The sequence below is a fragment of the Panthera tigris genome, chromosome D1 (assembly GCF_018350195.1).
Source record: "Panthera tigris isolate Pti1 chromosome D1, P.tigris_Pti1_mat1.1, whole genome shotgun sequence".
NCBI classification, from domain to species: domain Eukaryota; kingdom Metazoa; phylum Chordata; class Mammalia; order Carnivora; family Felidae; genus Panthera; species Panthera tigris.
The window spans coordinates 62660655-62685820 of NC_056669.1; the positions used below are offsets into that span (position 1 = coordinate 62660655).

Sequence of the window (25166 nt, forward strand, 5' to 3'; positions counted from 1 at the left end):
AAGAATGTGAGGTGGCCACTGTCTGGAAGGGAATAGAATGGTACAAGCAGGCACCCCACCCCCAAGATGGCAGAACAGCAGAACTCCAGGGAATGTGCCCCCTTCCCACCCCATTTGCCCAGAATGACCAAGAACCAGTCCTCCTGGGAAGATGCAATCCCACCTGAATGACTGCATTGCAGAATTCTAGGGAACTCATGAAGAGCGCAAGGGCTGGCACTCCCAGCCAATCCTCCCGTCGCAGGCAGTGCCAATCATCCCCTGGAACCTCAATCTTGCGGGGCAGTGAGGAGTACAGGGCACTCAGCCCTGTGGCCAGCACCTGGGGGCCATCCCCAAGGACAGGTTACCAAAAGCTCAGACAATACATAAAAGGGAACCAGGGGAGCTATTAACCCAGAGTTTTGATGGGACAAGGGGAAAGAACTATTCCTCAAGCAGATATTTAGTTATCCAATGTGCCAGGACATCACCTGGGAACACTGGTCCATGAAGAGTCTTAGTATCTATGCTGTCCACCTAAGCCCATGTTTCATCCCCACCCCAACTCCAGGCACTGTTTTCAAACCCAGGGGGCTACCACCTAAAGGAAAAGTACCCAGTACATAGCCCCTCCACATCTTCTGGATAGCAAGGTGCTGTCTAGTGTCTATACACCATACCCTACCCCCCATCCCAGGAGGTGCTGACCGGGCAGAAGTAAGAGTGATCTGCAATGTAGCGGCCCACAGTGGGACTCCCGGCCGACAGAGCCATGAGCAGGAGTAGGGCATCACGGGCCTGCTGGCCCAGTGTGCCCTCCCGATGGACGAAGGGAACAAGGCGAGAAAAGAGGAGAAGGCGGGGGGCAGCTCCAGGCTCAGGAGGTGGCTGCAGGAAGAACTCGAGCAATGAAGGTTCCCGGGCCAGACACACACACAGCTGGCTGAGAAGTAGCACCAGGCCTTCATCCAGTGCTGGGCTACTGGGCACAGGACGGCCACAGGCATCCAGCAAGGTCAGCAGAGCCTCACGAACTGGACCATGTCGCAACAGTGGCTGGCGAGCTTCACTCACTAGCATCTCAAACAGCTTCAGTTGCTCAGCCCGCCGTTCCTCAACCCCATCCCCAAGCTCATCCCATTGAAGCTGCCAAACCAACACACGGGTTAGCAGGTCCTCACGCAAAGCGAACTCCAGCAAGGGCCCAGGGGTCGTGGGGGCTGAGGGGACCACACGATCTTCTACCAGCAGTGTCAACATCTGGTAAGTGTGGTTGCGCACAGCACTGAGATCATCTGCACCCCCAGGAGCTGCCCGAGGGCCTTGCCGCTCCAGGATTCGCACTACCTGAAGAAACAGAAGATAGAAGGAATCTAAGATGATATGATGACTAAATGGGATGGTGAGAGTGAACAGAAGGTTAGGAGAACTCAGGGAGCCAGTGGATTAGGCCATTTGGTATAGAATCTCCTACCTGGGACCAGTGATTCTTGAAGACCATGAGGCAGGTCTCAGGGTCAGCCATGACAGGGGCCTGCAGACTGGACCCCTGAGGTACACGGTGCCCAGGGCCCCGGGAGGCCAATCTGCTCAACCAGTTCATCCTCTCCATGAGGCAGGCTGGGCAGGGCCAGTAGCCAGAGGGCCACACTCTGAGAATTTGCCAGCTGGCAGCTTTCTCCACTTGTGTCTCTAGTCTGCTTCATCCGGTCTGCAGGGGCCAGTAGCTGGCCATGGATCCAGAAGATACACCAGGCTGGAATAGCGAGCCCAGAGGTCACGGCCCAGTCCAGACCTGCAAATCTAATTCAAAGAGAGAGAGAAAGGAAGAAATCAACAGAGGAGTTTGCCTCTCTCCTCTCCCCAACAGGAAGAACTCAGAGCCACCAATCCACTGAAAATTCCACGCACATATGCAAACACACAGTACCTTAAATATAACGTGTTTAAAACAGAACTCATTCCTACCACCAAACCTATCACTCCTCCAGCTTTCTCCATCTCAAGAACTGATACCAATATTCACCTACATGCTCAGGCCAAAAACTTGAACATCATCCTTATTTCTCCTTTTCCTTAATTCCAATGTCCAGTTTATCAGCAAACCCTATCACCTATACCCTCAAAGCATGTCTTACTATGCAATAGCTTCCAATCTGGTGTCCATGCTTCCAGTCTTGTTTCTCCCTCCCCTGACAGTCTATTCTACACAAAGTAACCAGAGTGATATTTTTAAAACCTAACTTATGTTACATCTCTCCTCTCTTGAATACCCTCCAATGATTTCCCATCACACTAGTAATAATCCAAGTCCCTTACCTTGGCCTCTGGGTACTCTATGATCTAATCTGTATTAACTTCCTACCATCCTCCTCCTCACTCATACTTTACTCACACAGGCCTTCTAGAATACTCTATTCTCTGGGCTTGGAGTGCTCTTCCCTGATCTTCACATTGTTCATATCACTCCATTTTTTTCGAATGCTGTCTCCTCAGAGAGGCCTTACTTAATTCTATTTAAGTAGTATATCTTCCCACCTTCACTCTCTAGCTTCCTAATCTTCCTTCTTAGCAGTTTTCACTATCAAAAAATATTTACTCACTTATTTGTCTAGCTTCTCCACCAGAATGTAAGCTCACTGAAGGCAAGGTTTGTCTGTTTTGTTTACTATTGTATCCCCAGTACCTGGAGCAATACCTAGGGACTCAGTAAATATTTGCTCAACGTGTGGATGCTTAAGTGAATGAATGAATAAACAAATGAATGAATGAAGGAACAAGAAACCCAGTCTTGGGGTGCCTGGCTGGCTCATTTGGTAGAGTATGCAACTCTTGGTCTCAGGATTGTGAGTTCAAGCCCCACGTTGGGTGTTGGGTGTAGAGATTACTTAAAAATAAAATCAGGAAGGAAGGAAGGAAGGAAGGAAGGAAGGAAGGAAGGAAGGAAGGAAGGAAGGAAGGAAGGAAGGAAAGAAGGAACCCAATCTTGATCTGACTCCAGCCCTCCGAGACTACTGAGGAAGAAATATTTTTCTACCTATCACAGTCCCTCCCTAGAATCCCACCCAGTAGGAAACAACCCAAGAGACCCTTAACTAGCTGAACACTCTTAAGGGGTAGAAATCCAGAGCCAACCGAAAGAGTGGAACAATTTTCATTCCAGCGAAGAGCACAGGGACACATTCCCATATACATACAGATACCCCACTCCTGCCAGATATAGCCAACACTCACTCCTGGGGCCATGACATGACACCCTCACTAGGGAAAGGGAAAAAGTACCAAAATAGCTGTTGGCCTAGACCATGGCTCACAGTTCCTTCTCCATCACACCCCTCACCGCCTCAGCAGTATTATCTCTCACAAGTACAAAAACTTCAGAGGAAAGGCGTGGTTCAGTTGTCCTTCCTCTTTAAGCTCAACAAGGGCTGAAGGAACCTAGAGACCTGGCAATAGCCCCACACTTAGCCCTCGGGTTATGTTACCACCATCCCCTTCCACCCAGATACTCTCTCTTACAGTTACCACCAACTCACAACCAAAGGAAGGTAGCAACTATACTTAAGCAAGCCTTCTGTAAAATAGGAGACAGTTTTATAAAGGGCAGGGCCAGCCCTAAACAGCAGCCAGGGCTCACTCACTGTACATCCGTACTGATAATGTACTGAGCACTCTGCTAAATAATCAATGCAAATACAAAGACAGATAAAAACAGTTGGAGGGGAGCATAAACAATACCTCCAATTAATATTATAAACAGAGGTATTTACAAAAGTATCACAGGGATATGAAAGCAAGTAATTCTGCATGAAAGACTATAATGGGGATTCCAGAAAAGAGATGACTTCTGACTTAAATCTTTAACAACTGAAATACTGGCAACAAAGAGAGTAGAGGAAAAGACCTTCATGCTAAAAACAGTATGTAGAGAGGTGCCTGGGTGGCTCAGTCAGTTAAGGGTCTGACTTCAGTTCAGGTCATGATCTCACGGTTCGTGGGTTCAAGCCCCATGTCGGGCTCTGTGCTGACAGCTCAGAGCCTAGAGTCTGCTTCTGTATCTCCCTCTCTCTCTGCCCCTCTGCTGCTCTCACTCAGTCTCTCTCAAAAATAAGTAAGCAGTAATAAAATTTTTTTTAATTAAAAAAAACCAGTATGTACAAAAATATGGCACTATGAAAGAACATGACAAATCTGAAAAACAGTTCCAACTTGGGGATGGCATAATCACAGACTACTTAGAGAAGAGAGAAACAATATGGAATTGAAGGGTAAATAAGGGTGAAGCTTATAATTAGCAGTGAATAGCAGGCTAACGAGTTTAGGTTTTATCTATTGACATCCCAGAAACAAAAAAGATTTTTTAGACAAGGAAATGACAAGATCAAATTTGCCTTTAAAAATATGTCAGATAGAAGTATAATAAGGTGAATGAGACAGGCAGAAGGCAGATGAAGTAAGAGCAGGATTAGAAAAGATAAATCTGATATTCACCTTTATCTTTGCATGTCCCATGTGATAATGAAATTATTTACACCTGTAATATCTCTGCCAATAATACCAAGCTCCTTCAAAAGGGACCATTATCATTCATTCTTTGCAATCACAGTGCCAACACAGTGCCTGGCATTCAAAAATACTTGTGGAGCTGAACACTGAATTAAAACCAATTATAGCTAACATATATTGAGCACTTACTATGTGCCAGGCTTTCTTCTAAGTACTATATATAGTAGCTCATTTAAATCCCATAAAAACTCTAGTTGTACTGGTATCTCCATTTTACACATAAGAAAATCAAAGCCTAGAAAGGTTAGATTTACTGTAAAGTTAGCTAGCTAGTAAGCAAGACTAGAATGCAAATGCAGATAATCTGCCTCCACATTTAACTTAGCCATGAAGTAGAAGCAACAAGACCTGACAAATGAATGGAGGAGAAGAGAAGACTCAGATATGAAGTCTAAGAGATTCAGTAAAAGATAATGCTTAACAGGCAAAGAACACATAACAAAGGGAGCAGTGTTTTAGAAAAAAGGATGAATACAGTTTTGGAAATGTTAAGCTTTGAGACACCTATAGGATATCCATGATGTCCAGAAAGCAAATAGAAATATTATACGTGAGCTCAAGAGTGAAATCAAGAATAGGGATATACATCCAGAAGTCAACAACTAATTGGTGATAGATGAAGCTATAGAGAGGGATGGAATCATCCAAAGACATCAGCAGATCCTGAAAGGAGCCAAGGGTAACATTCTGTGGAAAACCAGGAATTAGGAAAACAAAAGAAGAGGTGTTTTTGAAGACTGTGAAGGTAGCCAGAAATGGAAGGAAAAATCCAAGAAATAATGATAATCTAAAAATCAAGGAAAAGAAGTTTCAAGAAACTAGAGATTGCCATAACATAGAGTCTACAGACAGACTAAGTAGAATGAAGATTGAAAACAGTCAGTTTTAGCAATCTAGTTTTAGATAAACTTAGGAAAGTAATTAGTTAAAGAATGACCAAGAGCCAAAGAAATGTAAAATGCAATTATCTGGAAAGTCAGTGACATAGAAGGATGCAAACAGAGCAACAGCTTAAAAAAACTAGGAGGGGTTGGAGGTGGGAAGCCAAGAAAAAGAGTTTTTATTGTTTGGTTTGGTTTGGTTTTATGGGGAGCCTCAAGGTTGTTTGTCAAGTGAGGAAAAGAAGTATGAAGAAAAGTAACAGGTTGTGGATAAATACAATGGGGATAATAGAAAAATCAGGTATAGCACTAGTCTGAGAAAAAGAAGTATGTATACCATTTTCTCTGAGAAGGAAAATAGTAATAAAGGATGGGTGCCAGTTCAGGTAAATCTGAAATCTGAAAAAGGGAAGCTAATATCTACTACCACCCCACCACTCACCTAATCTTCTCTCACTCACTCACTCACCCAGGAGAGTCGGGGTGGGGAAGAGAAAGGGGTGAGAAGGTGGTAGAGCCACAGAACAGATGCTCAGTCTTTCATACGTGGTTTCCTATAAACCATCAAACAGTCATACAGACTGGTAACTACCAGCAGCAGGGATGCACTGAAAAGGTACTTATCTGTCTGCCCAAGTACTGAAGATACCAAGTAAGCATGGGCTGGGGAGGGCAAAGCCAACAGTTGAGAATACTAATAAGAAATGTCCCCTTCTACTAGCTCTCTCACTATTATTAGCATTATGTCTTATTGGTTTCCTTAAACTCTGCCTATGCCCTCGTAAATATAATCCCTTTATCAAATTCTTCCCAAACCAAATGCATTCAATCTGCCCCCCTGAAGACCTTGAATAACAGAAGAATATCTATTACTGCTTACAGAATGCTTTCTCAATCATAATCTCATCTGAGGACTGAAAACAAAGAGAGGCCCTAACATCAAGTAAGAATAACACAAAGTAGTAGGTAAAGCAGGAGCTCTGGTGTTCCTCAAATAAAGGTTTGAATCCCAGTCCACCATTTTCCAGTTGTGTGACCTTAAAAAAAATCACCTCCCACATCAAAGCCTCAGTTTACATAAACTCCTGATGAAATAAGTGTTGTTACTGTTTTAAAAATTAAATAAGAGAGGCGCCTGGGTGGCTCAGTCAGTTGGGTGTCCGACTTCCGCTCAGGTCATGATCTCTCAGTCCGTGAGTTCGAGCCCCGCATCGGGCTCTGTGCTGACAACTCAGAGCCTGGAGCCTGTTTCAGATTCTGTGTCTCCCTCTCTCTCTGACCCTCCCCCATTCATGCTCTGTGTCTCTCTGTCTCAAAAATAAATAAACGTTAAAAAAAATTTTAAAAAAATTTAAATAAGATAACCTATGTAGCACACTAGGCATATAAAGCAGGTGCTCTGTAAATGGCATTTTCCTTTCCCCATTCCCTCTCCTGATCCTATCTGACCAAGATATCCTCACCTCTAAGAGGAGAGATCTAGCCTGCTCTGACCTGTCCACCCCACCACCTCACACTCATACCCTGGTAAGCAAAAGATGAGCCAAGCATCCAGTGTCAGCAAAGTAAAGCTTGATCATGTCCAAAACTAAACTGCCTTTAGCTGCTAGGACTCATTTCCAAAGATTAACAACTAATTCCTACCTTGCAATATAACTGGGGTGCCCACTTTTGCTTTATTACTTGACCAACAAAGGGCACTGCTCACAAACTCAAGAGGGACTAGCCTCCAGGACCTTTCTTCACCCCTCCCGATCCCCAACTCTTCTCAAAGACCTCAAAAAGAAAAGCCATACTGAAATCAGTGTCTCAGAACCCAAAAGCTAACACTTAACCCGGGCCCCCTTCACAAACTGTAAAAATACAAAAGGAGACCATAGCTTGGTGTTCCTGTCACCTACTTAAGACTCTCTCATTCCCAGCTAACTGTGCAAAGTTCAAAAGCAAGACAAAGAAAATGGAATCACCACTCTATTACTGTGCCATTTCCTGCCACAGCAAAGTCTATAAAAAAGTATACCCCTCTTCCCAGATTTACCATCAGACTCAGTCACAGGGGAAAAAGGGTAAGAAAGAGCTAATCTTTTAGACCCACAAATAGCCAAGTTCAGTCACTCATCTTAGGGCACAAAATGTACCTTACAGGTACATTCAGCAAGGGTGTCTACCAACCTCAGAATAGCAGGCACAGGTAGGAAGGAGGTGGCTCAGTTTTACTGAGGAACCTTTGCCCTGGGAGAGGCAAGAGAGGGAGGGAGCTGGGGACAGGGATACACCTGCGATACCTACAGCAGACAGGGAGAAATCAAAATGACCTCTCGAGAACAGGTCAGTAAAGTCCCGAGCTTTCTCTCCCTACAGTGGCTCTTCCCAGGCAAGATGACTGACTACTGACATTAGAGGCACGAATGAGCTATTACTGTAAATACTGAAAGTAGAAAGATCTGGTTAAAACCTCATAGGAATACAAAAGAAGGGGGGACCTCACAGGAGCCTAATCTAGAGCTCAGCTTACATATATCCTCCCTGCTTGTCCATCCTTCAGCCTCTATGCATAAGACAAATGGGCTATCAATGTGTGGTGCCAACTCACTCCCTCCCCTCTCCCCAATACCACCTCTGCTTCTTACAGGGAATCTCACCTGACTTACACAACAACATGAACCTCAGTCATGGTGACTCTCCTTTATAACAGTAAATCCCTATGTCACACATGGTTCTCTCTCCACCCCTCTTAGGTGATGATGACAAAGAAGATGTCAAAGAGAGGAGAAGAGACTGAACTAGATCCTAAGGAACAAGGTAAGTTCACTGGGCAGAGAAGAAAAAGTGTCCCTAGTTAGAGAAAAAGCTATTACAAAGATCTCAAGGCTTAAAAAAAGTAACATGTTAGGGAACTATGAAGACTTTATTCAAGCTAAAACACAAAGTAGAGAGTGGCAGGAGATGAGGCTGGAGAGGTGAGTTGAGGCCAAATGATGCCATATTAAGCAATTTGGATGTTGTCCTACAGAACACAAAGAGCCAAAAGTTTTTAAGCGAGGAGCTCTATGATTACATTTGTATTTTTAGAAAGATCATTCTAGGGAAAGACTAGAAAAGAGCAAGACTGAAGGCAGGAGACTGTTGCGGGGAGGGAGTGAGAATCCAGATCAGAGATGAGGAGGAAGTAAACTAAAGCTTTAACAGTGAAGATGTAGCCACAGAGATGAAGAGGAGATAATTTAAAGGGAAACATAAAGATTTTAGTGACTGACTAAATACAGGGCATAAAGGAGCAGAAAGAATGAAGATGACACTGAAGTCCTTGCCTAGACTGAGACACAGAATATGCTACAAAAGCATGCTCTCAGAGCAAAGATAGTGAGTTCTGTTTTAGACATGTTAATTTTATGATACCTGTGGAGATATATGGTAGATCACTGAATATATATGACTGGAATACAGGGAGAGACACACTAGATAAAGAAGTAACCACCCCATCATGATATACTTTTGTATTTAACACTCTCTCTCTAAACTGAAATTGTCTTTTCATGTATCTACCTCTCTCAACCTGACTTAGAATTCCTTGAGACCACAGAGGACCATGTCTTCTCTATCTTGTTATCTCATAAAATGTGAGCATCACAAGGACAGACTACATACTGAAAAAGTATTTTCTGAATGAATAAAGGAATTAATACATGAATGAATGAATTTGTTCTTCCAGTATTTACTAGAGTGCCTGGCGAATAGCCGATGTGCAATAAATGATTACATAAAGCACTCCAAACATGTTTCTATCTAGGTATCATCACCCTCATTTATGTTACATCTTCTCAGATTTACCACCTAGCTGCATATGTAAGTCAAAATCCATTATACTTACTACACTACTATTTCAACAGAGTTCAGTACAGCTTACCAAACTCAGTACTTTCTCTGGAACACCCAAGAATTTTACAGTCCCCTAAGAACCTTCTGATGACATGACTTGTCCTGTCACCATCACAATGTGAACCAGGTATTATGTATACCTGTTCCCATGTCATTGCCACAATATTAAACAGAAGCCCCATCTCTCTGTCACCCTCAAAGTGTCTTTAATCTCTTTTGGAACTGCATTAATTACAAATGATAAAAAATGGTTTTGCCAATATAATGCCCTCATGTCATCACAACTTTTCCCATACTTAACGTGCCTTTTAGTCCACATCACCTTCACTCTGTTACAAACCTTCTTTCCCCAAGTCACTCTCAGGAGACCAAATTTTGGGTTCAGCCTTGCCACTGTATACTATGTGACCTCTGGTTTATGAATATGATTCCTCATCTATAACATAAGAATTCCAGCCCTTGCCTACTTCACAAAGTGTGCAAACCCAGTGAAATGTGAAACTGAATGTATGTTGTTCAAATGTCAGAAGTTATATAGAATTACTGTATAAGCACATGTTCCTCAACATGATACAACAGCCACACCATCATCACTCTAAATTTCTGGATTTCAGGAACTAATAAAAATAATTTCTAAAAAATTTTACAAATAGGGTTGTTACTTTTTATTTTGGTAAATAAGACCATTTCTTGAAAACCCACCATCTACCATCACCATTATTTCATCAGTCAGAAAGCATTTTCACTAAAAGAATAGAATAATCTCAGAATAAACTTATCTTTATGAAAAACTCATGTTTCATATGTTATCTTTCTCTCCTTCCACCTTGGATGGATGAAAACTTTATCATGGACTGGCACTGTCCTTGGCCCAGAGTTTAGGAATCACTGCTCTAAACCCTGTTATGATACATTTGGTTCTACAGTGTTCTGCCCACCAGGGTAGGTGGTCAAGGGTTACACTAGCATAAAAATGTTTGGCCTCTGGAAAGAAGCAATGAAAACATACCATGGGTCAGAACAGTTGGTTCTGAGGCTGAGACTCTGGAACGGACTGGCCACTTGGGTTTGGGTTGCCCTTAATTCTCAAGAGAATTGTCCAGACAGGAAAGGCCTAAATCTCCCTGAGGTTGAGGATGGTATCTAGGCTCTGTGGCCAACTGTGACTACAGAGGAAAATGTAGTGGTAGGAAAGCAAACTGTCCATTAAAACTGAGTGCCAACTCAGTTTTCTAGAACTTTTAACGTTTGTTTGTTTGTTTTGTTTGTATGTATTTATTTATTTGAGAGAGAGACAGACGGAGAGAGAGAGAGACTCCCAAGCAGGCTCCATGCTGTCAGCACAGAGCTCCACACAGGGCTCAATTCCACAAACCATGAGACACGTGACTGAGTCAAAATCAAAGAGTTGGGCACTTAACCAACTAAGCCACCCAGGCACCCCTAGAACTTTAAAAATGTTCATGTACATGTGGTTGGCAGGGAGAAAGGGACCTGCAAGATACTAATAAAATGAACCCCAAAATGTGTCATGCACGGAGGAATGAGTTGCAAAGGGATAGGAGAAAACTTCTGAGTGTAGTAGAAATGTTCTGTATCTTGAAAGTAGTAATGGTTTCACAGATGTAAACATATGGTAAAACCCATGTACATTTTAAACATGAGCAGTTTACTGTATATCAATTTACCTCAATAAAGTAGGGTTTTTTAACTCAACTGTAAGAAAGTGACTTAGAGCAAAGCCATTCTGCTTGAGAACCTAAACATAGTGTTGTATGTAACAAACCATGTGACTTTCATAAAAGTAGAATTAGCAACTCAAAGTGGTTAGTCCAATTTAGATGACAACCGTCAGAGCACAGCTAAGCATAGGTGAGGAGCAGCAGTGGAGTAAGACCGCCCAGAGCAGGTGGAGAGAAAACAAACATGGGCGGTCATAGCCAAAAAACCTCCATGCGAGGAACCATCTTCAAGTTTGCAGTCCCAAAGAGGAACTTGAGAAACCGGCAGTTTCAGTGATTACTCTGGTTGAAAACTAAGCCTCAAAAATTATTTTCACTATCCTAGTTATTACTGCCCACGATGCCTTCAATTTTCTGTCCTCAAAAACCCAAGTGCACAACACTTCCACCCAGGCTGTCCTACTCGATCTGAAACTACTGCTCTCACTAGGCAGGACAGTCCATCGAAGAAGGACTCACTTACCTCACCCTCATCCAAGCCTCACAATCCTCATTCCTTCCCTCCATGCCCTACCCTCAACTCCCTCACCCATTCCCCAGCAGCCCGCATGCTCCGGCCTTTGCCCTTTACTCTCCCCTTCCCGCACAGGCCGTACCCTCTTACTCTGGTCCCAGCGTTGCCCTCACCTCTGCCCACAGGTGCCTCAGCCCCTCAGTAAACTGTGTTCACAAGTCCCTTTCCCTTCGTCTCTTGAAAAGCATCCCCAGCCCCTCTTACAACCCAGCTCCTCACTTGCCCACTCATCCTCAGGCTCTTCTTACCCTGCTCCCCTACCTTAGACACTCACACCCGGCCCCTCACCACATGCCAGCCCCTCACCCAGTGCCCTCACAACCGGTACAGTCAATAAATGCGGTGCCGTCATTCCACAGTCCCTTAGCCCCTCATGCGAATCTCCGGGCCCTGCGGCCCATACTTGCTGTTCACTCACAGAATCCCGACCCTGACCAGGCCCGAACGCCGCAGCCGTGCTAGGTGAGTTCAGGCCGCCGCCATCGCTCCTGAGGCGCACCAGCCGCGCCCCGCCCCGCGCCACACGCAACCCGCGCCCCCGCGCACCACACGTAACCGCCCAGCGACGCACCGCTGGGCAGTGGCGTGCCAGCTCATTGGCTGGACCCGGCCAGAGCCGGAGCGTCGAGGCTTGTTTCCTGGCAACGGCCGAGCGCAGGGGCGGGGTCGCCGACGGCGTTCCGAGCGAGGAGTACCACCCCTTCTCCAGGTCCCGCCCCTTGTGCTGTAAACCCCGCCCCTCTGAAGGACTCCAGCGTGTCATAGGAGAAGACTCCTGGGAAGGCGGAGGCCCACAGGGCGGGGGGCGGAGCCCGAGGAGGAAAGGTCGAACCAGAAGGGCAGAAGGCGGGACCTAAGGAGGGACGCAACTTTAAGAGGCAGGGAAAGGCCAAGGGGCAGGGTTTGGGAGAGAGCTGAGGCTGAGGGACTAACGTGAAGGAGCGGGGCCAATGGTCCAGGGTGGTGCTTAGGATGGAAGAGCGGGCTGGAGTGGGCGGGGCTAGCACGAAGGGGTAGGCCTGAGGGGAGGGGCCAGTAGGTGGGCAGGGCCTGTGGAAAAGCTGAGCCCAAGAGACAGCTGACTGCAGTAAGACTATTACACTTTTTTAATGTTTATTTATTTTGAAAGAGGTAGAGAGCGCGTGAGAGGGAGGGGCAGAGAGAGAGAAAGAGAGAGAGAGAGAGAGAGAGAGAGAGAGAGAATCCCAAGCAGGCTCCGCGCCATCAGCGCAAAGCCCTGGGCTCCATCTCACCAACCGTGACATCATGACTTGAGCGGAAATCCAGAGCGGCGCTTAACTGACTGAGCCACCCAGGCGCCCTTGGCCTACTTCATTTTTGTTCCATCTGCACACATGGCTTGGACGACAGTACCGGGCTGGTGACCGCCCCCTCCCTAGCTTCCCCAACACCTAATGCCCCGTGATCCCTTGGATACTGTCTTGTTCAGTTACTCAAGGAACACGGAATAAGCACCTCCATGCCGGATAGGATTCCAGATCAATTAGAATCCGTCTCTGCCCTGCAAGACCTCAGCCCTTTAGCCAGATAATTGCAATGTAGTGTAATAGTTGCCATCAAGGAGCAGCACTTAACATGATTTTATGTACAGAGGATGAAGGCAAAGAAGGGTGAAGGGGCTTAGGGGAGCCTTTGAGGAGTAAATGACGTCTGAGCAAAGAAACAAGCAAGAGCATGAGAAACTAAGAGAAATGAAAGCTTCAGATCAGGGCTATGGCTTAGATCAAAGTATTGTACCAATGTTAATTCCCTGGTTATATAATATGATAACAGGGGAACATGGGTGAGGAGTTTAGGGGAACTTTATTTTTTTTTTTTACCTTTTTTGCAACTTTCTGTAAGCCTGAAATTAGTTTAAAATATAAAGTAGTTAAAAAGAAAAAGAAATGGAGCACCTGGGTAGCTCAATCAGTTAAGCGTCTGACTTCGGCTCAGATCATGATCTCCCGGTTTGTGGGTTCCAGCCACGCAACGGGCTCTGTGCTGACAGCTTGCTCAGAGCCTGAAGCCTGCTTGGGATTCTGTGTCTCCCCCTCTCTCTGCCCCTCCCATGCTCATGCTCTGTCTCTCTCTGTCGCTCAATAATAAATAAGGGTTAAAATTTTTTTAAAAAAGAAAAAGAAATGGCAGTTTCAGCCCAAAAGATCAGCCCATACCAATGCAGGAGGTGCTCTGGAAACCATAATGAGTACATGTCTGGAGCCTAGGGAACATGCAGAGGAAACATTGTGAGATGAGGCTGAAGACATGGATAGAAGTCAGTTATTAGATTTTGAGGCCATGTTAAGGAGTTTAGATTTTATTGAATAATAGAGAACTATAAAAATTTTATACATGGTTAAACTGATAAGGATCAAACTGAAGTTGTAAAGTTACAGAGAAATGGACATGTGGACATTAGAAGATAGGGCACCAGGGCTTGAGGACTGGATGAATATGCAAGGAAAACAGAAGGAATAAAAACTGATGCTTAGTTTATATAAGTTCATTCACGGGCAAAACTCAACTATGGTATTAGAAGTCAGGATAGTGATTACCCTTGGAAAAGCATTGCCTGAAAGGGGGAAGAGTAGGGTTCTTGTAGTGCTGGTTACATGGGTATGTTCACTTTGTGAAATTCATCAAGCTGTATACTTAGGAAATGTGCACTTTTGTATATATGTTTGTTCTGGTTGCTATGCTGTATAACAAATCATCCCAAATGTAGTAGTATAAAAAAACCATTTTATTATGCTCACAGATTCTGGGAATTCAACCAAAACACAGCAAGAATGGTGTATCTTTATTCAACAATTCCTGGGGCCTCATATAGGACACTTGAATGCCTGAGGGTGACTTGAAGTTGGTGGGTAGAATCATCTGAGGCTTCTTCACTCACTTATCTGATGCCTGGGCTAGGACAACTCAAAGGCTGAACTCAGCTGGGACTGTCAAACACAGTACAGAGATATGACTGTTCCTTATGGCTTGGGCTTCTCACAATGTGGCAACTAGGTTCCAAGAAGGAATATCCTGACAGGAGATTTCCAGATAAGGAGCATGCCCAACAGAATTAAGAAAAGGAAGCTGTATGGCCTTTTATGATCCAGTTATATTCTGTTATATTCTTGTTATATTCTATTGGTTGAAACAGTCACAAGGGAAGAATGTCAAAGAATTTGTGACCATTTTTTAAAACTGCCACAAAATCATATAATAATCATAATGATAGCAATAAAAATAAATACTAGTTTTAGATGTTTGAGCTGAAAGTCCAGAGAGAAGGATTATAAGAGAAAAAAACATAAGCTCAGTTATAGTCCCAATGGGCTAAAGGTGACTATGGGATATCCAAGTGGAGACATCCAGTGAGCAGTTAGTGGTATAGATAAGCCTGCAGCTCAGAGTTCCTGGGAGTCAGTAGATGGGAAGGGAGATCCTGTGCATAACCAAGATTGGCCAGAGAGAGCTGGGAGCACAGAAAGAGAGTAAGACACCTAGGTCAGAGTTCTAAAAAACACCAACACAGAAAGGATAGGCAGATGGGCTTATGAAAAGACTAAGAAAAAAATAGACAGAAAAGCAAGGGGGCACTTAGGTGGCTCAGTTGGTTAAGTGTCCAACTTTGGCTCAGGTCATGATCTCACAGTTCATGGGTTCGAGCCCCACGTCAAGCTCTGCACTAACAGCTCAGAGCCTGGATCCTGGTTCAGATTCTGTCTCCCTCTCTTTCTGCCTCTCCCCCACTACTACTACTTCTTCTTCTTCTTCTTCTTCTTCTTCTTCTTCTTCTTCTTCTTCTTCTTCTTCTTCTTCTTCTCTCTCTCTCTCTCTCTCTCAAAAATAAATAAATAAACATTAAAAAAAAAAAAAAAAACAAGAAATTGCCTTAAGATAAAACCCTGGCTTTATAAAATGGCTGACAAAGCTCTTCCCTAGCTATTCCCTGTCCACCATTCAGCCTTCTCTTTCAACACTAGCCACTCAGGTTCTCTACAAAAACCAACTGATGTCCCCCAATCATCCATGCTTTTTAAAGTCTCTGTGCCTTTGCCCACTCTATGCACTTTGCCTCTAGTCCTGTTCACTCTCTCTTCACTATAGACCTAACTTCTATTCATCCTACAGAACCCAGGCTCAGTTGGGACCGTTCTTACAGTGTAATAGCCATCTGTATATCCACCTAATAGAGCAACCATCAAGCGAATATGTAATTGCCTATCTACCCAACTATTTCCCCTACCAAACTCCGAGTTTCTGGAGAGCAGAGAATGTGTTTCATTCATCTTATCTCCCCAATATTGAGCACGATATTGGCCTGGCACAAAGCAGGTATTCTGATTATGACTTGTTGACTGAGATGATAGAAGTCAAAGGGAAATCAAGTTAAGGGAGAATTTTTAGGATTTTTTTGTTTTGGTATAGGAGAGATTTAAGCATGTTCATAGAAAGGGAAATTTGAAGGAGGTTGAGGATCTCGAAGACACATGGAATAGCTGATAGGATCAGGTACTAGAGATAACAGGAAAGGAATGGGGGCAAAACCCCACAGGATGGCCCCCCATCACACTCATCCAGTAGGAAATGAGGTAAGGTGGGTGTGATGTAGATAAGGGTGCAGATAATGAAAACAGAGCTCACATTTGATGTGACAAGCATTCTTTGTCCCTAGAGACTAGTTCAGCACCTGACACAAATGAGCCATTCAGTAAATAGTTGTTAAATGAATAAATAATGAGGCCTAAGCAGGGAACTTGCACAAGGTAAAACAGAATGACTGAGCCTACACTGGCACCCATGTCTCCTGACTTAGAGGACCCCTATGTAGTTCAGTTTGGTGGGGTGGGGGGAGCAACAAGGCCCAGCCTTACCTCTGAAGTATGCACCCCCACCTTCTCCTGGGACCTCATTAGAGATGTTTAGTTGGGCAGGTGTAAGCCCAGGCCCTGGGAGACAGGGCGGGGTGATGGAGCCACACTGCCTCCACCCCTTCTATAGTGGCTGGCCCTGGTTGTGTTGCTAAGAGCTTCAGAAGCCAAAGACAGAGGAGTCACAGTGGAGACCAAGGGCAGCCTCTTCCAGGCAGGGAGGCACTAGCCCCCACCTCCTGAAGCTACCCACAGGTAGAAGCCCTGGATATCTCACATCCAGGCAACAGACCACGGAAGCATGAGCCAGGAGAGCAAAGTGAAGACGACAGAGTCCAGCCCCCCTGCCCCATCCAAGGCCAGGTGAGACATCCTGCTTCCCTGTATCATCTCTGTCTGCCTAACTCGATGGAGCCTGATTCTTCTTGGTGCCCCCAGTGACAACGTCAACATTAATGGTGAAAAAAATGAAACACTGCTTCTCCTCTTGCCCACAGGAAGTTGTTGCCTGTCCTAGACCCATCTGGGGATTACTACTACTGGTGGCTGAATACAATGGTCTTCCCAGTGATGTATAACCTCATCATCATCGTGTGCAGGTTTGGCATGGGGCTAAAGGAAGGGCCTTAAACAGAGATAAGGGCTCAAGTGTCCAGCCAAGGAAAGGGGCGGGCTCTTGGCCAGGGCCTGAAGGAGGGGCAGCACCCAAGAGAGGGCCCAGGGCAGAGTGCTGAGTGCCTTGGGGAGATTGCCTTACACAGAGGATGCCCTGAGCCAATCTCTTCTGTCCCTGCCACACAGAGCCTGCTTTCCTGACTTGCAACACAGTTATCTGGTGGCCTGGTTAGTAATGGACTACACAAGTGACCTTCTATACCTACTGGACATCGTGGTGCGCTTCCACACAGGTCAGTGAGCCCAAGACTGACCATTTGTTCCATGTTACCTTCCAAAAGAGGGCCTCTTAGTCACAAAGTGACTAGTCATAAGTGACCCCTTTATAGCACTTTCGCATGCCTCCATGCTTCACAACACCCCCATGCTCATCCCAGTAACCCTGGGGCAGGGTTATGCCCTCCCTCACCCTGTCCCCATGTCTGTCTCCCTGTCCCACCCTGGGAGGGTGGGATATCTCACATCCAGGCAACAGACCACGTGACAAGCATTCTTATTACTAGAGCAGGTAGGTGTCCTGACTCAGCCTCATACCTGACCCCACCTTATGACTGACCCCAGCCTGTCTCCCCCTCCCCCTCCCCCTCCCCAGGATTCTTAGACCAGGGCATCCTGGTGGTGGACAAGGGTAGGATTTCAAGTCGCTATGTTCGCACCTGGAGCTTCCTGTTGGACCTGGCATCCCTGATGCCCACAGATGTGGCCTACGTGCAGCTGGGCTTGCACACCCCTATGCTGAGGCTGAACCGATTTCTGCGTGTGCCTCGCCTCTTTGAGGCCTTTGACCGCACAGAGACCCGCACGGCTTACCCAAATGCATTTCGCATCACCAAACTGATGCTTTACATTTTTGTTGTTATCCATTGGAATAGCTGCCTATACTTTGCCCTATCCCGGTACCTGGGCTTCGGGCATGACGCCTGGGTGTACCCTGATCCCGCACAGCCTGGCTTTGAGCGTCTGCGGCGCCAGTACCTCTATAGCTTTTACTTCTCCACCCTGATCCTGACCACTGTGGGCGATACACCACTGCCAGCACGGGAGGAGGAGTATCTCTTCATGGTGGGTGACTTCCTGTTGGCTGTCATGGGTTTTGCCACCATCATGGGTAGCATGAGCTCTGTCATCTACAATATGAACACTGCAGATGCGGCTTTCTACCCAGACCATGCACTGGTGAAGAAGTACATGAAGCAGCAGCACGTCAACCGCCGGCTGGAGCGGCGAGTTATTGACTGGTGAGGATGCTGGGCTTCCAGACCAGGACAGGGACAGGTGTTCTGGATAGAGCCTGAGGAAAATGGCTGGGTCCTTACTGCCTAGAGGTCCAGGCAGGGCAAGTAGGGCATGGCATGCATTGGGGGGTTCACTGAGTGGGGCTTAGTAAAGCATGTCTTCCATTAGTTGTATCTGCACTTGGGGGGCTGGGTTGGATAAGAGATTGATAGGGAGAGGAACTCATACACAAGGAAGGATAACCTGGGGACCATGGAGTAAAAACTGCCATTGCCTGGTAGGGCTCAGATGGCTCTGGAAGAGGTAAAGGGAGAAGAGTGATACCTCCCAGGGAATGGCCAACAAGATGGTTGACTATGTCATAGGCATCCATGCTATGCTATGAACAAAAGGAAATGTCAGCAAGTCGGGGAGCTAAATCAGAGGGCCTCTAGATACAGGGCCTGGTGATTGAAGTGGCTATCAGTGGGATATACAAGGCGTCACTGAATGGTGGTAGGTGGGATAAAGCCTGACAGGAGGTAAAGGGTGTCTTATTCACTGTCAACTGGTGGAGGCTTCCAGGCCTTGGTTGAGGGAGAAAAGGTCAAAACATATCAGTGACCAGCAGACCTTGGAGTGAAGATATTCATCAGCCAACTGTCAAGTATTCCCATGACCCCTGTGAGATCTCAGTGTGATTGAACTCTTGGCTGAAGCTGAGCTGAACCCTGATGGAAGGAATAGGGGCAGGCATGTTGGGGGCTGGGGAGGAACTACTGCTGCTCTTGTCCCTAGGTACCAGCACCTGCAGATCAACAAGAAGATGACCAACGAGGTAGCCATCTTACAGCATTTGCCTGAGCGGTTGCGGGCCGAAGTGGCTGTGTCTGTACACCTGTCTACTCTGAGCCGGGTGCAGATCTTCCAGAACTGTGAGGCCAGCCTGCTGGAGGAGCTGGTGCTGAAGCTGCAGCCCCAGACCTATTCACCAGGCGAATATGTCTGCCGCAAGGGGGACATTGGCCGGGAGATGTATATCATCCGTGAAGGTCAGTTGGCCGTGGTGGCAGATGATGGTGTCACCCAGTACGCTGTGCTTGGTGCAGGGCTCTACTTTGGGGAGATCAGCATCATCAACATCAAAGGTGGGTACCTCATTGTTTGTTCTGGGACAGGGCTGAGGGAGGGGGCAGGGATAGCAGAACCCCATACTGAGACCAAATGGTACATCAGGGCCTGCAGATTTAGGAAACCTGGTCCTTGCCTGAGTCACTAGAGGGCTCACGGGAGAAGCAGGACATGGAGAGTCTGTTCCCTGAGAAGAAGCCAAGCCAAGGTTAGTGCACAGTGTGGATCCTCGGGAAGAGGAAGTAGATCTCTTTAGTGTGTGTCAACCCAAGGCACCAATACACCAGTGGCAAGTGACAGAGATGATAATAATAATAGCCAATATTAATTGCACACTTACTGCATGCCATGTTCAAAGTGCTTCACATGTACCAACTCATTATATTCTCACAGTAACTCAGGTAGTTACCATTATCTGTATTTTAAAGGCAAGGAAATTGGAGTACAGAGAGGTTTGGGAAACTGTCCAAAACCATTGAGGTAATAAGTACACACACTTGGGAGTCAGTAGGAGGAACTTTCTCACAGCCAAATGGAAAGGAGGGTAGTAAGAAGGCATTGCCATTCACTCCACCAACACCAGGCCAGGCCAGGCACAGTACACGGGCTCACTGATTCCTTCCATCCACCTGCACAGTAGGCATTGATATGCCTAATCACAGGTAGGGACACTGAGGCCCAGGAGATGGGAGAACACAGCAAGGGGTGACCGCACTGTCAACTGACTGAAGCCAGATGAGCTCTCAGCCTGGGGATCCCACTCTCTAGTTATTCCAAAGGCCTCACATCTGTCCTCCAAGGATCTTTCAAGCTCTACAACCTGGATGCAGTCAGCTGCTGTCTACATGATTTTGGACAAGTTATTTCACTTTTTCCAGGGCTCAGTTTTCTCATCTATCTAATAGGGATGATATTAAAAACCCAAAGAGTTATTTGTGAGGATTAAATAAGTTCCACGGGTAAGTCATCAGCATGATTGTAGTGCTTGGTGCCTGGCAAGTACCCTTCTGAGTCCTTCTAGCTCTGAGACTTTGCAGCTTTCAGCCTACTCTGTTTTCCCCCCAACCCCTCAGCAATATCGTTCTAAAATGTGAATGATATCATACAGCTCCCCTGCTTAAAATATTTCAGTACCTTGCCACTGCCCTCAGCATAAGGTCTGAACTCCCTGCGGTGGCTTACCACATGCGGCATCACCTGCTCTCCCCTCCTGTTTCCACTCTGCTTGCACCCGCACTTCACCCACTCTGGACTGCTTACTGTTTGCTGTGGCCGCCTAACTGGCTCCGACCTCCATCCCTCTGCTCATAATCCTTCCCCTGCTGGGATGCCCCCCACGCCCCCGCCCTTCCCCTCTTACCTCCTTCTCAGTCAGGCATCACTTCCTCCAGTCTTCCACAACGTGTCTGCCAGCTTGTTAGGGGCTCTTTGCCTGTCTTCTCACAGCACTGGATGCATACGTCCACACTGCACCAGCTATACTATTTTGTAACTATCCGGTTCAATGTCTATCGCCTCCAGACTGAATTCTTGCAGGCAGTTCTTTGCTACCCACCTAGTACAGGGCCTGGTCCCCAGTATATTACTGAATGATGACAGAATTAATGAGACGGAAAAAGAGGCTCAAAAGTACAAGCAGGGAGATGGGGGGTCCTGATTCATGAGTAAAAGCCCCCTCACACCCACCCGACTAACTGTCCTCCTATGTGTCTGCCCACGGGCCACAGGAAACATGTCTGGGAACCGCCGCACAGCCAACATCAAGAGTCTAGGTTATTCAGACCTGTTTTGCCTGAGCAAGGAGGACCTGAGGGAAGTCCTGAGCGAGTATCCACAGGCCCAGGTCGTCATGGAGGAAAAGGGCCGTGAGATCCTGCTCAAAATGAACAAGTTGGATGTAAATGCCGAGGCAGCCGAGATTGCCCTACAGGAAGCCACAGAGTCCCGGCTGCGAGGCCTTGACCAGCAACTCGATGATCTACAGACCAAGTTTGCTCGCCTCCTGGCTGAGCTGGAGTCCAGCGCACTCAAGATTGCTTATCGCATCGAACGGCTAGAGTGGCAGACTCGAGAGTGGCCAATGCCTGAGGAACTGGCTGAGGCTGATGATGAGGGCGAGCCTGGGGAGGGAACCTCTCAGGGTGGAGAGGGCAGGAGTGCCCAGGAGGGACCCCCAGACCCAGAGTGACCCCATTCTTATCTCTAGGACCCCAATCTCCAAGGGAATCCAGAGTTGTAGGAAAATCTGCCTGCAGAAACTCTGCCACCCTGTCTGCTAGGTACAGAGATAGGAATGAGTTGGGGGTATAGATGCTCACTTAGAAGTAAAAGAGTATAGCATCCATTCATCCCCCACTCACCAGCACACACACACACACACACACACACACAGTTGAATGTACACATACTGCCCCCCAAGACTGCATTCCATATAAAATTCTCTGGAGTTTCCATTTTCAGAACACATATCCTTTCTCACAAACATAGGTATGTCTAATACCCACATAACATACATACATACATTCATGCACCTCATAAAGACACATATAGTGAGACACACACCAACAGACACACAGATGCCTTCCACAGGTGTGCATACCCTTGTGAACACATAAAAACACACCCAGAGCCCTCTTCTTCCAAGATATCCTTTAAATGCCTCCCAATGGGAAGTTCACAAATGTAGCCTGCAGGTTTTACTTCAATAAAGTATTTTCCTCCTCCCTAAGCATTATGGGGGTGACAGGAAAAGGCAAAGCCAATGGTGGGCCAGAATGAATTCTGTCTGAATTCTGAGTCATGGGGGTGAAGGGCATGGGCTGTGCAGTAGCTGGTAGGTTTGATTCAAAGACGCTGGGGTACATGATGAATTGAGAATCAGTGCTGAGCCAAGGCAAAGCAGGGTTATGCATCACACTGTTGTAAGTGTGCACATGCTTTCATAGATACATTCACATATATACACTGACCATTTGTATTTCATTCCAGAGTATGTATCCTTAACTTTGTGAGCTCTGAGTGATTTGACTTAGCTTAGTAAACCAGAGCAGACACCCCTGTTCCTTCTTCCTTCCTCTGGCCCAGCCCTGGAGCCTGGGGCTAGGGCTACCCCATGTTCAGGACTGATTTCAAAGGGAGAATACACAGGGCCACTCACCTGGCCCTGCTGTACCCTGTCAGTTGTTGGAGCTGGCCTTGGTACTGCCAGAAATCCAGCCCTCCTCTCTAGATGGTATTTCAAAACACAGGGTGGTGAACAGAGACTAAGTAGAGTGGACCATCATGGTTGGCGACAACTGGAGATTGGTGTTTGGGGAGTTTTTAAGTAACTTTGGCATACTTGGAGGGAGACCTGTAGGTTTGGGACAGAGAAAGTGTTGTGGGGTCTCTGAGGAGGAATCTTATATCATGTCTGAATCATATTCACCTGGCCACAAATTTGGCTCCTCCAAGGCCTGGCAAGTCTTTGGTCTAAGCTGTGCCAGATGGCATTTTAGAATGTACCTTGGATTTAATTTATCAATACGATGTGAGTGGTGACACATAGAGGTCAATGCCATGGAAAGAAGAGTTTATTACTTATAGTTCCCAAGAGGAGGGGGCACGCTGCACCATGCCAGGCCACTCAGGGAAGCACCAGGGTAGTGAGGAAGCAGAAGGAGCAAGGGGAAAACATGGGCAAAAAGCTCCTACTTTGCTAGCAGTGGCAAGTTTTTAGGTGAGGACATCCCTTCTTGGGCACGAAGCAAAACAGATTTGGGGGCTTGGGGTTGGAGGACTTATGATTTTCAAAAACCCATGAAAGGGAGACCACAGAGGAGATGTAAACAACTCTGGTCATCAGGTTGGCCCATGATTTCAGGATGCCAAAGCATCAATTACAGGATATCAAGAACAATCGTTACAGGTACTATAAGAGAATGAAGGGTAGGGCCCTCAGTGCTGTCAGGGAAGGATGTGTGGGAGCATCTGCTTATGTGTAGTTATGGAGATATTTCCTCAGAACTGTTGCTGTCCTCAAAACCAAACAACCTTTTGTATATGGTGGATGCAAGTGACATAGGTGCACTCAGACATGAAAGATTGGAACAAAACTTTCTCAGATAGCCATAGGAACTCTGTCTGTGGCTGGAGTCAAGGTTGTCAGGAGGGACTACGAGGGTAATTGCACATTAACCCATTTAGAAATCTGTAGTTATTTGTGATCCCTTCCTCACAAAATTTGAGATCCACAGGCTGTCACTCAGTCTTTCTTATTCATCTCTATATCCTCAAGGCCAAAACTGTGCCTGACACGTAGTATGTACTCAAATATATATTTGGTAACCAATGTTGGAGGAAGATGTGTGTCAATTTCTTAAGAGCTTTTTCCTACCACCTCTGCCAGAATGGGTGGGTATGTTATAGGGACCATTTTTGTGGTACCTGATGGGTTTTTTAGGGAGCTGAGAATAAGCTTTCCACTGGCACACCACAATGTTCACCCCTGTCCGAGAGAAGGCTCTATTAGAACAGGTTGCTTTTGTTATCCCCATAGAATCCTGGTCTATAGCATAAGGAAGGTGATTATGGGCCATCTTCTCTGTCCTAGATACAAAAACAAAACACTTCTGGGGCCAGATGTGCATCTAGCTCTGCCTTAGCAGTTCCAGGATGAGGAGGATTCCTTATGGTAGAGCCCCCAGGCCAGAAGACATCTTGAATATGTCTTATACCAGCAATAAGCTGGGGCCCTCTAGTAGTGGAGTGACTTCCATCACTGGATGACAGACACTGTTTTGACAATTTGGTATCAAACTGAATAGAGTTAGGTCAGGATGGGCAGAACAGAACACAATTTTAAGGTCCTGGAATTACCAAAATGAAAACAAAAAACAAGAATCTTTTGGTCCAAAAAAATACTAATTACTGTGTATTATTACTGTGTATTAATACTGTGTATTAAGTACCTATTTAGGTCACAGAAAACTTTATTGAGATACTCATTTGGGTTTTGTCATTTCATCCCTTGTCCCATCATAAGAAAGAACCTAGGTTTCTGTATCCCCTAGACCTAAAACTTTTTGAATGACAGAGTCAAAAATAGAAATTTTCAGAAACTCTCCGCTTTAACTTTAGTTTGTGATGACCAGGGTCCTAGGTGAACTGTGTCCAACTGTCTGTGAGGGGTTAAAGTTGAAGAAGCAGGAGCTTCTGAGCCTGAGGAAAGGAGATTCCCCAAGACTGAAAAGGAATGGGACTCTTGAATATTAGGTTTCTTTTACTGCAATAATGTTACCACAAATTTAAGAGCTTTTAAGCTGTCTTAACAGCATGGATTTAGGGGTACCTGGGTGGCTCAGTCAGTTGAGAATCTGACTTTGGCTCAGGTCATGATCTCACAGATTGTGAGTTCAAGTCCCACATCAGTCTCACTGCTGAGAGAGCTGTCAGCGCAGAGCTTGCTTCAGATCCTCTGTCCTCCTCTCTCTGCCCCTCCTCCACTTTTATTCTCTCAAAAATAAATAAAACATTTAAAATAAGTTAATTAAATTAAATTCTTCAAAAAAAATAGCACCCATTTATAATCTCACAATTTTGTGAGTCAGAAATCCTGGCACATTGTGGCTCAACTGGGCCCTCTATTCAGGGCTTCCAAGGCCAAAATCAAGGTGTTGTGCAAGTTGGCCTCTTTTCTGGGGAAGAACCTGCTTCCAGGATCATTGAGGTTGAT

The 25166-nt window shown here is 46.0% G+C and overlaps 2 protein-coding genes across 12 annotated transcripts in view; one reads left to right on the forward strand and one right to left on the reverse strand.

Annotated features, from left to right (window-relative positions):
* The window catches only part of FHIP1B (FHF complex subunit HOOK interacting protein 1B), a 24077-nt gene extending 12006 nt beyond the window's left edge, over window positions 1–12071 (reverse strand). For all 4 annotated transcript variants that reach the window (XM_007083142.2, XM_007083143.2, XM_007083141.2 and 1 more), the window contains exons 1-4: window positions 11983–12071; window positions 1457–1785; window positions 691–1329; window positions 164–322 (exon numbers count right to left, since the gene is read on the reverse strand). In XM_007083142.2, coding sequence (XP_007083204.2) covers window positions 164–322; window positions 691–1329; window positions 1457–1594 — 936 coding nt within the window. In that variant the 5' untranslated portion in view covers window positions 1595–1785; window positions 11983–12071. The remainder of the gene's footprint in view (window positions 1–163; window positions 323–690; window positions 1330–1456; window positions 1786–11982) is intronic.
* Window positions 12072–12241: 170 nt separating this feature from the next.
* Window positions 12242–23785, forward strand: CNGA4 (cyclic nucleotide gated channel subunit alpha 4). Of its 8 annotated transcripts, none has more exons than XM_042959206.1 (8): window positions 12242–12273; window positions 14326–14430; window positions 16716–16795; window positions 16930–17031; window positions 17234–17340; window positions 17700–18345; window positions 19121–19470; window positions 21181–23784. In XM_042959206.1, the coding sequence occupies exons 2-8, from the start codon at window positions 14407–14409 to the stop codon at window positions 21639–21641; spliced, it is 1770 nt and encodes a 589-aa protein (XP_042815140.1). In that variant the 5' UTR covers window positions 12242–12273; window positions 14326–14406; the 3' UTR covers window positions 21642–23784. The 8 variants fall into 8 exon arrangements, with proteins under 8 accessions (XP_042815140.1, XP_042815144.1, XP_042815141.1 ...); XM_042959207.1 differs by lacking the exon at window positions 12242–12273 and adding an exon at window positions 12338–12651 and having other exon boundaries at window positions 16563–16795; XM_042959205.1 differs by lacking the exon at window positions 12242–12273 and adding an exon at window positions 12338–12651.
* The last annotated feature ends 1381 nt before the right edge of the window (window positions 23786–25166 follow it).

Coding starts and splice junctions, on each gene's coding strand:
- CNGA4 (XM_042959204.1), top strand. CDS start 16,097: ATGGGGGCAAAACCCCACAGGATGGCCCCCCATCACACTCATCCAGTA. Junction 16,796..16,929: donor CCTGCCCCATCCAAGGCCAG/GTGAGACATCCT, acceptor TCTTGCCCACAG/GAAGTTGTTGCCTGTCCTAG. Junction 17,341..17,699: donor CGTGGTGCGCTTCCACACAG/GTCAGTGAGCCC, acceptor CCCCCTCCCCAG/GATTCTTAGACCAGGGCATC.